The sequence below is a fragment of the Oncorhynchus mykiss genome, chromosome 27 (assembly GCF_013265735.2).
Source record: "Oncorhynchus mykiss isolate Arlee chromosome 27, USDA_OmykA_1.1, whole genome shotgun sequence".
NCBI classification, from domain to species: domain Eukaryota; kingdom Metazoa; phylum Chordata; class Actinopteri; order Salmoniformes; family Salmonidae; genus Oncorhynchus; species Oncorhynchus mykiss.
Window position 1 is genome coordinate 40,695,918 of NC_048591.1, and position 20,219 is coordinate 40,716,136.

Below are 20,219 nucleotides of genomic sequence, written 5' to 3' on the forward strand. Positions count from 1 at the left end.
CTTGCTAAACACTGCCCAGTGTCCACTCTCTCTTCCTAAACACTGCCCAGTGTCCACTCTCTCTTCCTAAACACTACCCAGTGTCCACTCTCTCTTCCTAAACACTACCCAGTGTCCACTCTCTCTTCCTAAACACTGCCAGTCGTCTCATAACAGGCCCTCTTTTCATCTCTCTGACCTCATTTGGGATGTTTAAAAAAATACTAACACAGAGATGAAGATCAATGTTCAGTGAAGAACTGAGACAGCTGGATTCTGACAGTATGACCTGGTTGTCTTTTGTTTAATAATTTGTGTGTTTCTGACTACAGAGACGACTTTCAGATGGGATAAGGCTTGAACTATTTTTGTTCAATTTTTCTACAGCAGTCTCAGAAATCCCAGACACTCTTGACATTCTCTCAACCAGCTTCATGAGGTAGTCACCTGGAATGCTTTTCAATTAACAGGTGTGCTTTGCAAAGGGTGGCTACTTTGAAGAATCAAAAATAGAAATTGTTTAACGCTTTTTTTGGTTACTACATGATTCCATATGTGTTATTTCATAGTTTTGATGTCTTCACCATTATTCTGCAATGTAGAAAATAGTAAAAATAAAGAAAAACCCTTTAATGAGTAGGTGTTTCTAAACTATTGACTGGTACTGTATATGATTTAGTTAAATATATTTTTTCCTTCTTTATTACATTCCCCTAACCCTACTACCCCGCCTCTAATTGGAGTAAACTAATGGTCAACAATACTTAGGCTTCTATTTCTAGCTTATACGTACTATATCAAATCAAATGTATTGGTCTCGTACACATGGTTAGTAGATGTTATTGCAGGTGTAGTGAAATGCTTGTGCTTCTAGTTCCGACAGTGCAGGAATATCTAACATGTAATCTAACAATTCCACAACAACTACCTAACACTCACACATCTAAGTAAAGGAATGGAAGATGAATATATAAATATAAATATATGGATGAGCGATGACAGAGCGGCATAGGCAAGATCCAACAGATAGTATAGAATACAGTATATACAGTTGAAGTGGGAAGTTTACATACACCTTAGCCAAATACATTTAAACTCAGTTTTTCACAAGTCCTGACATTTAATCCTAGTAAATTCCCTGTCTTAGGTCAGTTAGGATCACCACTTTATTTTAAGAATGTGAAATGTCAGAAGAATAGTAGTAGAGAGAATTATTTATTTCAGCTTTTATTTATTTCATCACATTCCCAGGGTGTCAGAAGTTTACATACACTCAATTAGAATTTGGTAGCATTGCCTTTACGTTGTTTAACTCGGGTCAAATGTTTCAGATAGCTTCCCACAACAAGTTGGGTGAATTTTGGCCCATTCCTCCTGACAGAGCTGGTGTAACTGAGTCAGGTTTGTAGGCCTCCTTGCTCACACACGCTTTTTCAGTTCTGCCCACAAATGTCCTATAGGATTGAGGTCAGGGATTTGTGATGGCCACTCCAATACCTTGACTTTGTTGTCCTTAAGTAATGTTGCCACAATTTTGGAAGTAAGCTTGGGGTCATTGTCCATTTGGAAGACCCATTTGCGACCAATCTTTAACTTCCTGACTGATGTCTTGAGATGTTGCTTCAATATATCCACATAATTTTCCTTCCTCATGAGCCATCTATTTTGTGAAGTACACCAGTCCCTGCTGCAGCAAAGCACCCCCACAACATGATGCTGCCACCCCCGTGCTTCACGTTAGGATGGTTACCTTCGGCTTGCAAGCCTGCCCCTTTTTCTTCCAAACATAACAATGGTCATTATGGCCAAACAGTTCTATTTTTGTTTCATCAGACCAGAGGACATTTCTCCAAAAAGTACGATCTTTGTCCCCATGTGTAGTTGCAAACCGTAGTCTGGCTTTTTTATGGCGGTTTTGGAGCGGTGGCTTCTTCCTTGCTGAGTGGCCTTTCAGGTTATGTCGATATAGGACTCATTTTACATTTTACTATAGGACTCCTTTTGTACCTGTTTCCTCCAGCATCTTCACAAGGTCCTTTGCTGTTGTTCTGGGATTGATTTTCACTTTTTGCACCAAAGTACGTCAATCTCTAGGAGACAGAATGTGTCTCCTTCCTGAGCGTTATGACGGCTGCGTGGTCCCATGGTGTTTATACTTGCGTACAATTGTTTGTACAGATGAACGTGGTACCTTCAGGCATTTGGAAATTGCTCCCAACGATGAACCAGACTTGTGGAGGTCAACATTTTTTTTATTTTGAGGTCTTGGCTGATTTCTTTTGATTTTTCCATGATGTCAAGCAAAGAGGCACTGAGTTTGATGGTAGGCCTTGAAATACATCCACAGGTACACCTCCAATTGACTCAAATGATGTCAATTAGCCTATCAGAAGCTCCTAAAGCCAATACATACATTTCTGGAATTTTCCATGCTGTTTAAAGGCAGAGTCAACTTAGTGTATGTAAACGCCAGACCCCCTGGAATTGTGATATAGTGAATTATAAGTGAAATAATCTGTCTGTAAACAATTGGAAAAATTACTTGTGTCCTGCACAAAGTAGATGTCCTAACTGACTTGTGGAGAGGTTGAAAAACAAGTTTTGATGACTCCAACCTAAGTGTATGTTAACTTCCGACTTCAACTGTAAATACCTACCGTATAGAGACAGATAACTACAGATAAAAAAGAAAGAAAAAGAAGTCACTTCAACTCAGTTTGACAGAATATTCACATGGGGGACAAGCCAATACGTTATCTGAATACACACCTGCTATTTACCGCATAGAAGCTAAATATTTTTACGATTTAATTATCCCCTTTTCTTTTATTCCAGGCTTTATCTAAATATTCCGCAAACGGAAATACACAATGGACAAAACAAACATTTCAATTTCAACTCATCACTCAGCCACATAATACCAGGCTATATCTGGTGGTCTGTCTCCTCATCACTCAGCCACATAATGGCCAGGGTATACAGGTACAGTGCCTTGCGAAAGTATTCGGCCCCCTTGAACTTTGCGAACTTTTGCCACATTTCAGGCTTCAAACATAAAGATATAAAACTGTATTTTTTTGTGACGAATCAAGAACAAGTGGGACACAATCATGAAGTGGAACGACATTTATTGGATATTTCAAACTTTTTTAACAAATCAAAAACTGAAAAATTGCGCGTGCAAAATTATTATGGTGTTTTTCCTATTTTGTTGCATTACAACCTGTAATTTAAATACATTTATATTTGAATTTCATGTAATGGACATACAGAAAATAGTCTAAATTGGTGAAGTGAAATGTTTTTTTTTCTCCAAAAATACATTTAACAAAATGGCAAAGTGGTGCAACCAATTACCTTCAGAAGTCACATAGTTAGTTAGATTGCACACAGGTGAACTTTATTTAAGTGTCACGTGATCTGTCACATGATCTCAGTATACATACACCTGTTCTGAAAGGCCTCAGAGTCTGCAACACTACTAAGCAAGGGGCACCACCAAGCAAGCGGCACTATGAAGACCAAGGAGCTCTCCAAACAGGTCAGGGACGAAGTTGTGGAGAAGTACAGATCAGGGTTGAGTTATAAAAAAATATCTGAAACTTTGAAATCCCACGGAGCACTATTAAATCCATTATAAAAAAATGCAAAGAATGTGGCACCACAACAAACCTGTCAAGAGAGGGCCGTCCACCAAAACTCTTCAACCGGGCAAGGAGGGCATTGATCAGAGAGGCAACAAAGAGACCAAAGATAACCCTGAAGGAGCTGCAAAGCTCCACAGCGGAGATTGGAGCATCTGTCCATAGGACCACTTTAAGCTGTACACTCTGCAGAGCTGGGCTTTACGGAAGAGTGGCCAGAAAAAAGCCATTGCTTAAAGGAAAAAATAAGCAAACACGTTTGGTGTTCGCCAAAAGACACGTGAGAGACTCCCCAAACATATGGAAGGAGGTACTCTGGTCAGATAAGACGCTCACCTTCCAGCAGGACAATGACCCTAAGCATACTGCTAAAGCAACACTCGAGTGGTTAAAGGGAAAACATTTAAATGTCTTGAAATGGCCTAGTCAAATCCCAGACCTCAATTGAATTGAGAATCTCTGTGTGTGTGTGTGTGTGTGTGTGTGTGTGTGTGTGTGAGCACATACTCAGGGGAGACAGATGCTCTCTTGGTGTGTACTTTTGATGTGATGGCCAATCTAATTTAGACACACAGACACTTTTAACGACGCTGGACTGAGCGCTGGCAAAGCCCATCGATTACCTTTTGATTCATTGAGTTATCTCAAAAACCACAGATGGTGTTTCAGTTTGGGATGAAATCAGAAGCACTTTGGCACTCTGTGTGTGTGTGTGTGTGTGTGTGTGTGTGTGTGTGTGTGAAAAAAGAAAGAAAGACAGGACTGAGGAGAGATGAGGAGAGAGATAGAGAATGAAATGAGGTGAAAACAGAATAGAAAAACCCCTCTATTTTAGAATAACCTCTCTAGTATAGAAAAAAACCTCTCTAGTATAGAAATCCCCCTCTAATATAGAAAAAGCTATTGGTGAGCAAAGAGTAGCCTAAAAGAGAAACAGATTGTATAATACCCTGTCAATCGTTGACCAGTCTAACTCTGTGGATGCTCACTGATGGTAATATCAAAGAGTTTATAGTGCCCATCACAGTCACTGATTAACAGTTAAGTTAAATAGGGAAGCACCACACTACCCCAGGCTTTTCCTGCCACATCACAGAGGATCTGATATCATATCATGCTAGTACTGTGGTGTGTACAGCTGATGGCCAGCCAGAGGAGGTTGACCATCCCCATCTCTTTTAACCTCTTAAAATTAATGGCAAAAATGTAGATTTCTACCTCAGTAGACGTACCCAAAAGTAATAGCTTTGAATGAGCAGTTGATAAGGACATGCATAAACTTGGTATCATTAGAAAGAAAACATGTGGGACATTATAAGGAAATGAACATAGATAGGAATGGCACAGTTCAGAAGACACAGGATCAAACACAAAGTAACCGTTTCATTTTTCTTTTTTTGAATTCCCCACCACAACAAGAACAGATGCTTTAGTCAGGGGTGTCAGGTGTGGTCCAGGGACATCTTCAAGTGTTCACTCAACCTCTCCAATGTGTCCTAAGTAGAGGTCGACCGATTATGATTTTTCAATACCGATACCGATGATTGGAGGACCAAAAAAGCCGATACCGATTAATCGGCCAATTTTAAAAATATTTTTTTATCTTTTTTTTCTTTGTAATAATGACAATTACAACAATACTGAATGAACACTTATTTTAACTTAATATAATACATCAATAAATCAATTTAGCCTCAAATAAATAATTAAACATGTTCAATTTGGTTTAAATAATGCAAAAACAAAGGGTTGGAGAAGAAAGTAAAAGTGCAATATGTGCCATGTAAGAAAGCTAACGTTTAAGTTCCTTGCTCAGAACATGAGAACATATGAAAGTTGGTGGTTCCTTTTAACATGAGACTTCAATATTCCCAGGTAAGAGGTTTTTAGGTTGTAGTTAATATAGTATTTATAGGACTATTTATCTCTATACCATTTGTATTTCACATACCTTTGACTATTGGATGTTCTTATAGGCACTATAGTATTGCCAGTGTAACAGTATAGCTTCCGTCCCTCTCCTCGCCCCTACCTGGGCTCGAACCAGGATCACATCGACAACAGCCACACTCGAAGCATCGTTACCCATTGCTCCACAAAAGCCGCGGCCCTTGCAGAGCAAGGGGAATAACTACTCCAAATTTAAAAGCGAGGGACGTTTGTAACAGTATTAGCGCACACCCAGCTAACTAGCTAACCATTTCACATTGGTTACACCAGCCATTAGGCTGATAGGCTTGAAGTCATAAACAGCGCTGTGCTTGCGAAGAGCTGCTGGCAAAACGCACGAAAGTGCTGTTTGAATGAATGATTACAGGCCTGCTGCTGCTCAGTCAGACTGCTCTATAAAATCAGTCTTAATTATAACATAATAACACACAGAAATACGAGCCTTTGGTCATTAATGTGATCGAATCCGTAAACTATCATTTTGAAAACAAAACGTTTATTATTTCAGTGAAATACAGAACCATTCTGTATTTTATCTAACGGGTGGCATCCCTAAGTCTAAATATTCTTGTTACATTGCACAACCTTCAATGTTATGTCATAATTACGTAATATTCTGGCAAATTAGTTCGCAATGAGCCAGGCTGCCCAAACGGTTGCATATACCCTGACTCTGGGTGCAATGAACGCAAGAGAAATGACACAATTTCACCTGGTTAATATTGCCTGCTAAACTGGATTAGTAGTTATAACTAGTGATTATGATTGATTGTTTTTTATAAGATAAGTTTAATGTTAGCTAGCAATTTACCTTGGCTTCTACTGCATTCGCGTAACAGGCAGGCTACTCGTGGAGTGCAATGGTTAGAGCGTTGGACTAGTTAACTGTGCGGTTGCAAGATTAGAACCCCTGAGCTGACAAGGTGAAAATCTGTCGTTCTGCCCTTGAACAAGGCAGTTAACCCACAGTTCCTAGGCAGTCTTTGAAAATAAGAATGTGTTCTTAACTGACTTGCCTAAATGAAAGTAAGTCAACTAAGTTAAATAAAAGGTATAAAATGTTTATTTATTTATTTAAATAATCAGAAATCGGCGCCCAAAAATACCAATTTCCGATTGTTATGAAAACTTGAAATCGGCCCTAATTAATCGGCCATTCCGATTAATCGGTCGACCGCTAGTCCTAAGTATGTCAATTAGGTCATTCCATTGCTATTACACATTGAATATGCCTAAAAGTCACTATAAAAACACAATTTCTGCAATATAAACCTCTCTCAAACATTGTGGTGGTGTCAGGGGACATCCAGGGGACATTCAAGTGTCCTTTCAACCTCGCCAAGGTGTCCACATGGGGTAATACTACTGCTATTACACATTGAATAAGCCTAAAATGTATTGGTCCCACATTAATAAGAACTATTAGCAAGAAAAATAATGAATACACATATGCATTATAAGTGTAACCGGGCTTGAGTCTTGCGAAATGATCATATACTGGGGACTCCACTAGTCAACTTGTCTTGATACCTTCGCCAGTCTTGCTACCTTTGCCAGTCTTGATACTTTCGCCAGTCTTGATACCTTTGCCAGTCTTGCTACCTTTGCCAGTCTTGATACCTTCGCCAGTCTTGATACCTTCGCCAGTATTGATACCTTCGCCAGTCTTGCTACCTTTGCTAGTCTTGATACCTTCGCCAGTCTTGATACCTTTGCCAGTCTTGATACCTTCGCCAGTCTTGATACCTTCGCCAGTCTTGATACCTTTGCCAGTCTTGATACCTTCGGCAGTCTTGTACCTTCGCCAGTATTGATACCTTCGCCAGTCTTGATACCTTCGCCAGTCTTGATACCTTCGTCAGTCTTGCTACCTTCGCCAGTCTTGATACCTTCGCCAGTCTTGATACCTTCGCCAGTCTTGATACCTTCGCCAGTCTTGCTACCTTTGCTAGTCTTGATACCTTCGCCAGTCTTGATACCTTCACCAGTCTTGATACCGTCGCCAGTCTTGATACCTTCGCTTGTCTTGATACCTTCACCAGTCTTTATACCTTCGCCAGTCTTGATACCTTTGCCAGTCTTGATACCTTTGCCAGTCTTGCTACCTTCGCCAGTCTTGATACCTTTGCCAGTCTTGCTACCTTTGCTAGTCTTGATACCTTCGCCAGTCTTGATACGTTAACCAGTCTTGATACCTTCGCCAGTCTTTATACCTTCGCCAGTCTTGATACCTTTGCCAGTCTTGATACCTTTGCCAGTCTTGATACCTTCGCCAGTCTTGCTACCTTCGCCAGTCTTGATACCTTTGCCAGTCTTGCTACCTTTGCTAGTCTTGATACCTTCGCCAATCTTGATACCTTTGCCAGTCTTGATACCTTTGCCAGTCTTGATACCTTCGCCAGTATTGATACCTTCGCCAGTCTTGCTACCTTCGCCAGTCTTGATACCTTCGCCAGTCTTGCTACCTTCGCCAGTCTTGCTACCTTCGTCAGTCTTGCTACCTTTGCCAGTCTTGCTACCTTTGCTAGTCTTGATACCTTCGCCAGTCTTGATAACTTCGCCAGTCTTGCTACCTTCGTCAGTCTTGATACCTTTGCCAGTCTTGCTACCTTTGCTAGTCTTGATACCTTCGCCAGTCTTGCCAGTCTTGATACCTTCGCCAGTATTGATATCTTCGCCAGTCTTGCTACCTCGCCAGTCTTGCTACCTTCGCCAGTCTTGCTACCTTCACCAGTCTTGCAACCTTCGCCAGTCTTGATACCTTTGCCAGTCTTGCTACCTTTGCTAGTCTTGATACCTTTGCCAGTCTTTATACCTTCGCCAGTCTTGATACCATGGTGACATGCTTCCAGTGCATTGCTGTAAGATACACATCACATTCTTCGCCCGAGTGTCCAGGTCGCTGGCAGCATCTGTGTTTGGCTCATGGAGGAAATTCTCAAAGGCCTCTTTCTTTGTGCCCCATCCATCTCTCCTTAACCCCATATAATATTTTTGTTTTACACATATTTAACCCCTTATTTTGGATGGCACAAAACTACCTCCATACTTCCATTAATTTGTATGGGTTACCTTCAGATGCAGGTTTAATATCTATATACATGTATATATTCATACTTCCATTAATTTGTATGGGTTACCTTCAGATGCAGGTTTAATATCTATATATATCTCCATACAGGTTTAATATCTGTATAAACTTTTCAGGGCCCTGTCTTTCAAAGATCATTTGTAAAAATACAAATAACTTCACAGATCTTCATTGTAAAGGGTTTAAACACTGTTTCCCATGCTTGTTCAATGAACCATAAACAATTAATGAACATGCACCTGTGGAACGGTCATTAAGACACAAACAGCTTACAGACGTTAGGCAATTAAGGTCACAGTTTTGAAAACTTAGGACACTAAAGAGGCTTTGTAACTGACTCTGAAAAACACTGAATGAAAGATGCCCAGGTTCTCTGCTCAACTGTGTGAACGTACCTTAGGCATACTGAAAGGAGGACCAATACCATCTACTGTACAATACCATCTACTGTATCTTGCCTATGCCGCTCTGTACCATCACTCATTCATATATCTTTGTGTACATATTCTTTATCCCCTTACACTTGTGTCTATAAGGTAGTAGTTTTGGAATTGTTAGCTAGATTACTTGTTGGTTATTACTGCATTGTCGGAACTAGAAGCACAAGCATTTCGCTACACTCGCATTAACATCTGCTAACCGTGACAAATACAATTTCATTTGATTTGATTTGATTTGAGATGTGGCCAGGGCAATAAATGGCAACGTCTGTACTGTGAGACAGCGCTACAGGGAGACAGGACGGACAGCTGATCATCCTCGCTGTGGCAGACGTGTAGCAACACCTGCACAGGGTTGGTACATCCGGACATCACACCTGCGGGACAGATACAGGATGGCAACAACAACTGCCCAAGTTACACCAGGAACTCACAATACCTCCATCCGTATGTAACAGAATAGCTTCCATCCCTCTCCTTGCCCCAACCTGGGCTCGAACCAGGGACCCTCAGGACACATCAGCAGCTGCTTCCCACGAAGCATCGTTATCCATCACTCCACAAAAGACGCAGCCCTTGCTGAGCAAAAGGAACAACCACTTTAAGGTCTCAGAGCGAGTGACATCACCGATTGAAACCCTATTAGCGCGCACCCCGCTAACTAGCTAGCCATTTCACCTCGGTTAAACTCACCCCCCCCTTTTGACCTCCTCCTTTTCCGCAGCAACCAGTGATCCGGGTCAACAGCATCAATGTAACAGTATAGCTTCTGTCCCTCTTCTCACCCCAACCTGGGCTTGAACCAGGGACCCTCTGCACACATCAGCAACTGCCTCCCACGAAGCATCGCTACCCATCGCTCCACAAAAGCCGCAGCCATTGTAGAGCAAGGGGAACAACTACTTCAAGGTCTCAGAGCAAGTGATGTCATCCATTGAAACGCAATTAGCGTTCACCCCGCTAACTAGCTAGCCATTTCACATCGGTTACATGTACTCAAACTGTCCACAATAGGCTGAACTGAGGGCTTGTAGGCCTGTTGTAAGGCAGGTCCTCACCAGACATCACCGGCAACAACGTCGCCTATGGGCACAAACCCACCGTCTGTGCTCTTCACTGACGAGTCACGGTTTTGTCTCACCTGGGGTGATGGTCGGATTCGCGTTTATTGTCGAAGGAATGAGCGTTATACCGAGGCCTGTGCTCTGGAACGGGATTGATTTGGAGGGTGAAGGTCCGTCATGGTCTGGGGCGGTGTGTCACAGCATCATCGGACTGAACTTGTTGTCATTGCAGGCAATCTCAACTCTATGCGTTACGGGGAAGACATCCTCCTCCCTCGTGTGGTACCCTTCCTGCAGGCTCATCCTGACATGACCCTCCAGCATGACAATTCCACCAGCCATACTGCTCGTTCTGTGCGTGATTTCCTCAAGACAGGAATGTCAGTGTTCTGCCATGGCCAGCGAAGAGCCCGGCTCTCAATCCCATTGAGCACGACCTGGGACCTGTTGGATCGGATGGTGAGGGCTAGGGCCATTCCCCCCAGAAATGTCCGGGAACTATGCAGGTGCCATGGTGGAAGAGTGGGGTAACATCTCACAGCAAGAACTGGCACATCTGGTGCAGTCCATGGGGAGGAGATGCACTGCAGTACTTAATGCAGCTGGTGGCCACACCAGATACTGACTGTTACTTTTGATTTTGAACCCCCCCCCCCTTTCTTCAGGGTCACATTATTAAATTTCTGTTAGTCACATGTCTGTGGAACTTGTTCAGTTTATGTCTCAGTTGTTGAATCTTGTTATGTTCATACAAATATTTACACGTTAAGTTTGCTGAAAATAAACGCAGTTGACAGTGAGAGGACGTTTATTTTTATGCTGAGTTTATATCTCCATACTTCCATTCATTTGTATGAGTTACCTTCAGATGAAGGTTTAATATCTCTATATATCCATACTCCCATTAATTTGAATGGGTTACCTTCAGATGAAGGTTTAATATCTATACATATCTCCATACTCCCATTCATTTGAATGGGTTACCTTCAGATGAAGGTTTAATATCTCTATATATCCATACTCCCATTAATTTGAATGGGTTACCTTCAGATGAAGGTTTAATATCTATACATATCTCCATACTCCCATTCATTTGAATGGGTTACCTTCAGATGAAGGTTTAATATCTCTATATATCCATACTCCCATTAATTTGTATGGGTTACCTTCAGATGCAGGTTTAATATCTATATACATGTATATATCCATACTTCCATTCATTTGTATGGGTTACCTTCAGATGAAGGTTTAATATATATATATATCTCCATACTCCCATTCATTTGTATGGGTTACCTTCAGATGCAGGTTTAATATCAATATACATGTATATATCCATACTTCCATTCATTTGAATGGGTTACCTTCAGATGCAGGTTTAATATCTATATACATGTATATATCCATACTTCCATTCATTTGTATGGGTTACCTTCAGATGAAGGTTTAATATCTATATATATATCTCCATACTTCCATTCATTTGTATGGGTTACCTTCAGACAGATGAGTCCTGTGACACTTGTGGGCCTTCAGAATGAGAGGATATCCACTCTTTATGACACAACCTTCAGAATGAGAGGACAACTGGTAGGACTGCATTTATTTACGAGGCAGGTTTTCACACTACCCCGTTGGACAGGAAGGAGAAGATTGTGTTCCCCTGGGCTAGGTGCCTTCCCATGTCTGAGTGGGTGGCTTGGGTTACGGAAAGGAGAGGAAATGAGGGGAGGAGAGGAGAGGCATGTTCACATTACCACAGCATGACTACACATTCATGCCCATTAATACCCCCCTGGGCCAAGCCATCGTGGATCTCAGCAACAGCCATTCTCTGTCTAGTTACAGATTCAGTACGGAGTATATGTGGTAGATTTATATTGGCTTCCTATACGAGATCTGACAATGCTATTTGTCTTTATGGAAGAGAGGAGAGAGAGCCAGGCAACATTTCACTGTTTCATCTATGTGCTCGTATAAATGTAATTTATTTTTCACATTTGATCAGTCAAAGTTGTCAAAGTTGTACAGTCTACAGGGATAGATATTATGATATTGTAGGGGCTATATTAGATACATCTTAATGAACCCTTGCAAACGAAGAACCATATAAGTGTTTTTATAAATTCTGATATTGGCCAAAAACTAGCCTAATTATAAAGCTATGATAAGTGGTGTGAATAGCAAACAAACAAAATGTCTTCTATCATAAAACTCAAATCAAATCAAATTGTATTTCTCCCAGCTCCCGTTCTGTCAGTCCCCTCTCACCTCCAACCCCAGTCCAGACCAGCTCCCGTTCTGTCAGTCCCCTCTCACCTCCATCCCCAGTCCCGACCAGCTCCCGTTCTGTCAGTCCCCTCCCACCTCCAACCCCAGTCCAGACCAGCTCCTGTTCTGTCAGTCCCCTCTCACCTCCAACCCCAGTCCAGACCAGCTCCTGTTCTGTCAGTCCCCTCACACCTCCAACCCCAGTCCAGACCAGCTCCCGTTCTGTCAGTCCCCTCCCACCTCCAACCCCAGTCCAGACCAGCTCCCGTTCTGTCAGTCCCCTCCCACCTCCCCCAGTCCAGACCAGCTCCCGTTCTGTCAGTCCCCTCTCACCTCCAACCCCAGTCCAGACCAGCTCCTGTTCTGTCAGTCCCCTCCCACCTCCAACCCCAGTCCAGACCAGCTCCCGTTCTGTCAGTCCCCTCCCACCTTCAACCCCAGTCCAGACCAGCTCCCGTTCTGTCAGTCCCCTCCCACCTCCAACCCCAGTCCAGACCATTTTTTTTTTAGAATGTTGAATTCTGTTTTAATGCTTGGATTCCGTGAGGACTTCAATTATCATATTTGGACCAGAATGAGGTTCTCCACTACCTATTGTTCCTTCATCGGATGTTTTCATAAATTAATCTGCAGATAATTGCCAAAAACATAGGTCTCATTCATGCAACGGGTTTATATGTCCATGGTATCGCTTCGGGACAAGTTAACCAAAAGATTTCCTCGATTCCCTTTTGTACGATGTCGGGGCTTGCCAGACAGTGACGCTGAAGTGAGTGACTCTTGTCTTGTCAGTCGGTGTAACCTACCAAATCGTATTGGTGAGAAAGCCGTTTATTTGGCTCTCCAATTTACTGGCTTAGGGCCAGTGCCCTAAGTAAATTGGAGAGCCAAATAAACGGCTTTCTCACCAATACGATTTGGTAGGTTACACCGACTGACAAGACAAGAGTCACTCACTTCAGCGTCACTGTCTGGCAAGCCCCGACATCGTACAAAAGGGAATCGAGGAAATCTTTTGGTTAACTTGTCCCGAAGCGATACCATGGACATATAAACCCGTTGCATGAATTATGAACGGGATATAGAAGATTGACTTAATTCAGTCAGTTCAACACCTTGTATAAACTAGTCAACACTTGCTGTTCAGTTGTCACTCTACACACAGTTAATAGCCTAGTTCTACTATGTGCCACAACTCTGTGTGGCTGGCTATGTGATGAATGTGTCAGAAAACAATGATTAGTTGTGGATTTTGACTCTTCGATACCACTTACATTACATGTGACGTGCAAAAAAATTTAATAAATAGGAGAAGTGTGAAAAACCCAACAGCGTTGCAATTCTTGACACATTCAAACCGGTGCCACTGGTACCTACCACCATACCCCGTTTGAAGGCAATTCAGTCTTCTGCCCACAGATCTAACCTTAATTCTCTCCTCTATCTCCCCTCAGCTTTCATATCCCCTTCTCCCTATCATGTCCCCCCCCCCCACTCTAACACACTGTTTTTCCATTGCTCCCCTTAACCCTCAGTCCTTTCCCCTCTCTCTTCTCATCTTTCCTCTCCTCTCCTCTTCTTTGTTTTCCCATCTGTTCCTGGTCCGTCTCCCTGTGATTTAAAGCCTCTGTCTACAGAGTTCAGGAGAGGCTCCTGACAGGCTGGGGTGTCTGGTGTCAGCTGACCTGAGAGGAGGAGTCTGTCTAGACCAGAGTTCAGGGCTGGTAGTTCTTACTTTAGGCTCTTTGAGTTGAAAGTGGTATTTCATTCTAAATGCTGTTGTGCGTCATCACATCACACCTAGAGATGTCACGTCTGTGGTGTCTGATTCCACACAAAGCAATATCAGATATCAATATCAAGAGCATGCTACACTAGTTGAATCAATCAGTCAGATTTTATAGAGCCCTTTTTACCTGAGCAGTTGTCACAAAGTGCTTTACAGATACCCAGGCTAAACCCCCTCCCAAAGAGCATGCAATGCGAAGGCAGAAGCACAGTTGCTCGGAGAAACTCCCTAGAAGACAGGAACCAAGGAAGAAACCTAGATAGAAAGCTTAGGCCTATGGTGATCTGTATCGTGTATCGTGAGTCTCAGTCTTTTCTCCTCTTACACAGGCATCCCATTGCACCCTCCATCATCCACCCATCATGAGTTCCTGGGTTGTGAACAGGAAAGGAGGGCTGCGATACTGCCACCACTTCCTCACAGACAACAGCATCTTTCATGGTGAGTGTCTCACACACACTCACACACACACACACACACACACACACACACACACACGCACACGCACACGCACACGCACACGCACACAGACATAGATACACACACACACACACACACACACACACACACACACACACACACACACACACACACACACACACACACACACACACACACACACACACACACACACACACACACACACACACACACAGAGATATCAGATCTTAATTTGATCAGTTTCTCACAGCAGGAAAATAATCCTGCAGTAACAGGAAATGTGAATTATTATGTGATTAATGGCTATTTTTGTAGGGGTTGATACATTTTTCATTAGGGCAAATCAAGTCATACATTTTAGCGGAAATTACAAACTTTAGAAGCCTTTTTAAACGTCAAACACATTTCCTGCATTTCTCTGCGACAACAGAGTGATCATATTAAGAGAGATTACGTGGGTGATGGCAAAACATTTATTTATTATTGTATTTAACTTGATGGAACACAAGGGGGCGATATGCCTCAGCTGTTGCGGCTCTGCAGTTCATTCTGCAATACTATAATGCATTACACGGAGCCCAAGAGTCATCACCAACCATCATCACTAAGACAAGAAAACACTAAATGGCACAACATGACAATTCACCAACTAATGTAACAAACCCTGCAGCACCATTGGGAGCATCAAAATAACAACATGCAGGGGCGTCTGTGTATTAGAGGAGAGAGTGTGTGACACACTTTGGTTATTACAGAGAGCCACAGGTGGCCCTCACAGTGGAATAATTAGGTTATGATCTAGTTATGATCTAGTTTGCATAGGAAGACAGCTCACCGATGAGGGAGCGGGGAGAGGAAATAGACTGTGTGTGTTTACATTGACAGGTAAGGTTGCTTTAATGGTGTGGGTTGGACTTTGGTCGTTGAACAACTCGAGGGAAAGCATTGTCTGCTGGTTATCACGTCTCATGCCCATCAGTTGATTATCATGGATTAGCTGGAAGTCCTTTAAGTTAGTCTGGTCTGAATAGATGTTGAAAGGTCACTATTAAAACATTCCCCAACCAGAAACCATGGATTGATGGCAGCAAAACCTGCCCCGTCGCGGACACCGACATCTTGCTCCCAGACAAACTAAACAACTTCTTTGCTCGCTTTGAGGATAATACAGTGCCACTCACATGGCCTGCTACCAAAACCTGTGGGCTCTCCTTCACCACAGCCAACGTGAGTAAAACTTTTAAACGTGTTAACCATTGCAAGGCTGCCGGCCCAGACGGCATCCCTAGCCACGTCCTCAGAGCATGTGCAGACCAGCTGGCTGGTGTGAAGTGCTTTGAGAGACTAGTCAAGGATCATATGACCTCCACAATACCTGACACCCCAGACCAATTCCAATTTGCTTACCGCCCCAATAGGTCCACAGATGACGCAATCACAATCACACTGCACACTGCTCTAACCCATCTGTACAAGAGGAACACCTATGTAAGAATGCTGTTCATAGATTACAGCTCAGCATTTAACACTATAGTACACTCCAAACTCATCATTAAGCTGGACTTTCTGATGGGTTGCCCCCAGGTGGTGAGGGTAGGAAACAACATCTTCACCCCGCTGATTATCAACACGGGGTGTGTTCTCAGCCCTCTTCTGTACTCTCTGTTCACCCATGACTGCGTGGCCATGCACGCCTCCAACTCAATCATCAAGTTTGCAGACGACACTACAGTGGTAGGCTTGATTACCAACAATGACGAGACGGCCTACTGCGAGGACGTGAGGGCCTTCGGAGTGTGGTGTCAGGAAAATAACCTCACACTCAACGTCAACAAAACAAAGGAGATGATCATGGACTTCAGGAAACAGCAGAGGGAGCACCCCCCTATCCACATCGACAGGACAGTAGTGGAGACAGTGGAAAGTTTTAAGTTCCTCGGCGTACACATCACAGACAAACTGAAATGGTCCACCCACACAGACAGCATGGTGAAGAAGGCGCAACAGCGCCTCTTCAAACTCAGGAGGCTGAAGAAATTTGGCTTGTCACCGAAAACGCTCAAACTTTTACAGATGCACAATTGAGAGAACCCTGTCAGGCTGTATCACTGCCTGGTACGGCAACTGCTCCGCCCACAACCGTAAGGCTCTCCAGAGGATGGTGTGGTCTGCACTACGCATCACCGGGGGCAAACTACCTGCCCTCCAGGACACCTACAGCACCCTATGTCACAGGAAGGCCAAAAAGATCATCAAGGACAACAACCACCCGAGCCACTGCCTGTTCACCCCGCTATCATCCAGAAGGCGAGGTCAGTACAGGTGTATCAAAGCTGGGACCGAGAGATTGAAAACCATCTTCTATCTCAAGGCCATCAGACTGTTAAACAGCCATCACTAACATTGAGTGGCTGCTGCCAACATACTGACTCAAATCTCTAGCCAGTTTAATAATACAACATTGGATGTAATAACTGTATCACTAGTCACTTTAAACAATGCAACATTATATAATGTTTGCATACCCTACATTACTCATCTCATATGTATATACTGTACTGTATACCATCTACTGCATCTTGCCTATGCCGCACGGCCATCGCTCATCCATATTCTTATTCATTCCTTTACACTTGTGTGTATAAGGTAGTTGTTGTGAAATTGTTAGATTACTTGTTAGATATTACTGCACGTCAGAACTAGAAGCACAAGCATTTCGCTACACTCGCATTAACATCTGCTATAACCATGTGCTTGGGACCAATCCAATTTGATTTGATGCAGAGACAGACAGAGTACCTGCTGCAGAGACAGACGCCTGTCCTCTGGGCTGTAACACACCACTTCCACGGAGATACAGCTGGTCTATTACTATAGTCAATATATGGGCGACTGTCTGTGTGTGTGCGTGTGTTTTTTATTCATTTACATTTATTTTTAACATCAGGCTTGGCAGAGCATCAGTGTAATTTAGCCCTGAGACTTAAAGTCTTTATGGCCCTCATGCCGGAGATGGATGGAGCACATACACACACAGTGAATGGAGAACAAGAAGGGGGCCGACAGACATGGCAGCTCTGCTCCTAACTCTTTTAATGTTATTTCTTACATTATTAGCCCAGAATGTTTTTTGTGTTATTACATACAGCTGGAAATACGTTTTTGGATATCAGAGCGGCGGTAACCAGCATTACGACCAGGAATACAACTTTCTCTAATTGGATCCTTTGTTCGTATCGCCCAGGGCAATTGAATTTATCCCAGAGGCTGCTTCAAAACGCCGCCTGCGGGGAAGAGGTATTCTGAGTGGAATTTTAGTCAAGCTCAGGAGGCGTGCACACCATCCATCGCCTCCGAGTATATTACTCGCTAATGTTCAGTACCTGGACAATAAAGTAGACAAGCTCAGGGCGAGGATCTACTTCCAGAAAGACATCAGGGATTGTAACATACTCTGTTTCACGGAATCATGGCTCTCTCGGGATATACTGTCCCCGTCCATACAGCCAGCTGGGTTCTCAGTACATCACGCAGACAGGACTAAAACAACTCTTAGAGAAGAAGAAAGGTGGTGGTGTATGTTTCATGATTAACTACTCATAGTGTGATTGTGATAAAATACAACAACTCAAGTCCTTTTTTTCACCCGACCTAGAATAGCTCACAATCAAATGCCGACCGTATTACCTCCCAAGAGTATTATCTTTGGTTATAGTCACAGCCGTTTATATTCCCCCTCAAGCCGATACCACAATAGCCCTCAAAGAACTACACTAAACTTTGTGCAAACTGGAAACCACATATCCTGAGGCCGCATTTATTGTAGCTGGGGAATTTAACGAAGCAAATTCGAGGAACATTTTTACCGAAGTTCTATCAACACATTGACTGTAGTACTCGCGCAGCAAAAACACTCGACCACTGCTACTCCAACTTCCGGGATGCCTACAAGACCCTCCCCTGCCCTCCCTTCGGAAAATCAGATCACGACTCCATCCTTCTTCTCCCTTTCCTATAGGCAGAAACTCAAACAGGAAATACCCGTGCTAAGGTCTATTCAATGCTGGTCTGACCAATCGGAATGCATGCTTCAAGATTGTTTTGATAATGCAGACTGGGATTTGTTCTGGATAGCCTCTGAGAATAACATTGACGTATACACGGACACGGTGACTGAGTTCATCAGGAAGTGTAAAGGTCTTGTTATTCCCATTATGACTATTAAAACCTACTCAAACCAAAAACCATGGATAGATGGCAGCAAACTGAAAGCGCATTTAACCTCGGCAAGGTGACTGGGAATATGCTCTAATACAAACAGTGTAGTTATTCCCTCCGTAAGGCAATCAAACAGGCAAAACATCAGTACAGAGACAAAATGGAGTCGTAATTTAACGGCTCAGACACGAGACGTATGTGGCAGGGTCTACAGACAATCACGGATTGCAAAGGGTAAAGCAGCCATGTTAAGGACACAGATGTCTTGCTCCCGGACAAGCTAAACACATTTTTCTGCCACTTTGAGGATAACACAATGCCACCGACGCGGCCCGCTCCCAAGGACTGTGGGCTCTTGTTCTCCGTGGCCGGCGTGAGTACCATTTAAGCACGTTAACCTTCGCAAGGCTGCAAGCCCAGATGGCATCCCTTACAGCATCCTCAGAGCATGCGCAGACCAGCTGGCTGGTGTGTTTATGGACATCTTTCCCTCCCTATCCCAGTCTGCTGTCCCCACTTCCTTCAAGATGTCCACCATTGAAAGCAAAGGTAACTGAACTAAATTACTATCACCCCATAGCACTCACTTCTGTTATCGCGAAGTGCTTTGAGAGGCTAGTTAAGGATCATATCACCTCCAACTTATCTGGCACCCTAGACCCACTTCAATTTGCATACCTCCCCAATAGATCCACAGACGATGCAATCTCCATCCAGCACTCTGCCCTATCCCATCTGGACAAGTGGAATACCTATGTAAGAATGCTGTTCATTGACTGCAGTTCATCCTTCAACACCATATTACCCTCCAAGCTCATCATTAAGCTTGTGGCCCTGGGTCTGAACCCGCCCTGTGCAACTGGGTCCAGGACTTCCTGATGCGCCACCCCCAGGTGGTAAAGGTAGGAAACAACACCTTCACTTCGCTGATCCTCAACACAGGGGCCCCACAAGGGTGCATGCTGAGCCCCCTCCTGTACTCCCTGTTTACCCATTTTCTGCGTGGCCACACACGCCACCAACTCTATCATCAAATTTCCAGACAACACAACAGTAGTAGGCCTGATTGTCAACAATTGTTTTTGAAACCAGTGGACAGCTAGTGAAAAATGCTCTCTTGCAGCAGCTGCATAGTGCGAATTCAAGCCTATGGAATAAAAGTGTGGCTCAGTCTAATTCATGTTGATAAAAAAAACAAACATCCATAGGCCTAATGGACACATGCTCAAACTCGCACACTTTTGATAAACTTAAAGGGGAACTCTGTAGTTGCTGCATCCATTCTATATATTAACGTAAAGATATAATTGAATCGTATTGTTATATGTAGTA

The 20,219-nt window shown here is 43.3% G+C and overlaps 1 protein-coding gene across 3 annotated transcripts in view; it reads left to right on the forward strand.

Annotated features, from left to right (window-relative positions):
- Positions 1-20,219, forward strand: part of LOC110507225 (1-phosphatidylinositol 4,5-bisphosphate phosphodiesterase eta-1-like) — a 147,662-nt gene that overhangs the window by 3,515 nt on the left and 123,928 nt on the right. For all 3 annotated transcript variants that reach the window (XM_036964769.1, XM_036964771.1, XM_036964772.1), the window contains exon 2: positions 14,558-14,669. In XM_036964769.1, the coding sequence (XP_036820664.1) occupies positions 14,591-14,669 (79 nt within the window). In that variant the 5' untranslated portion in view covers positions 14,558-14,590. The remainder of the gene's footprint in view (positions 1-14,557; positions 14,670-20,219) is intronic.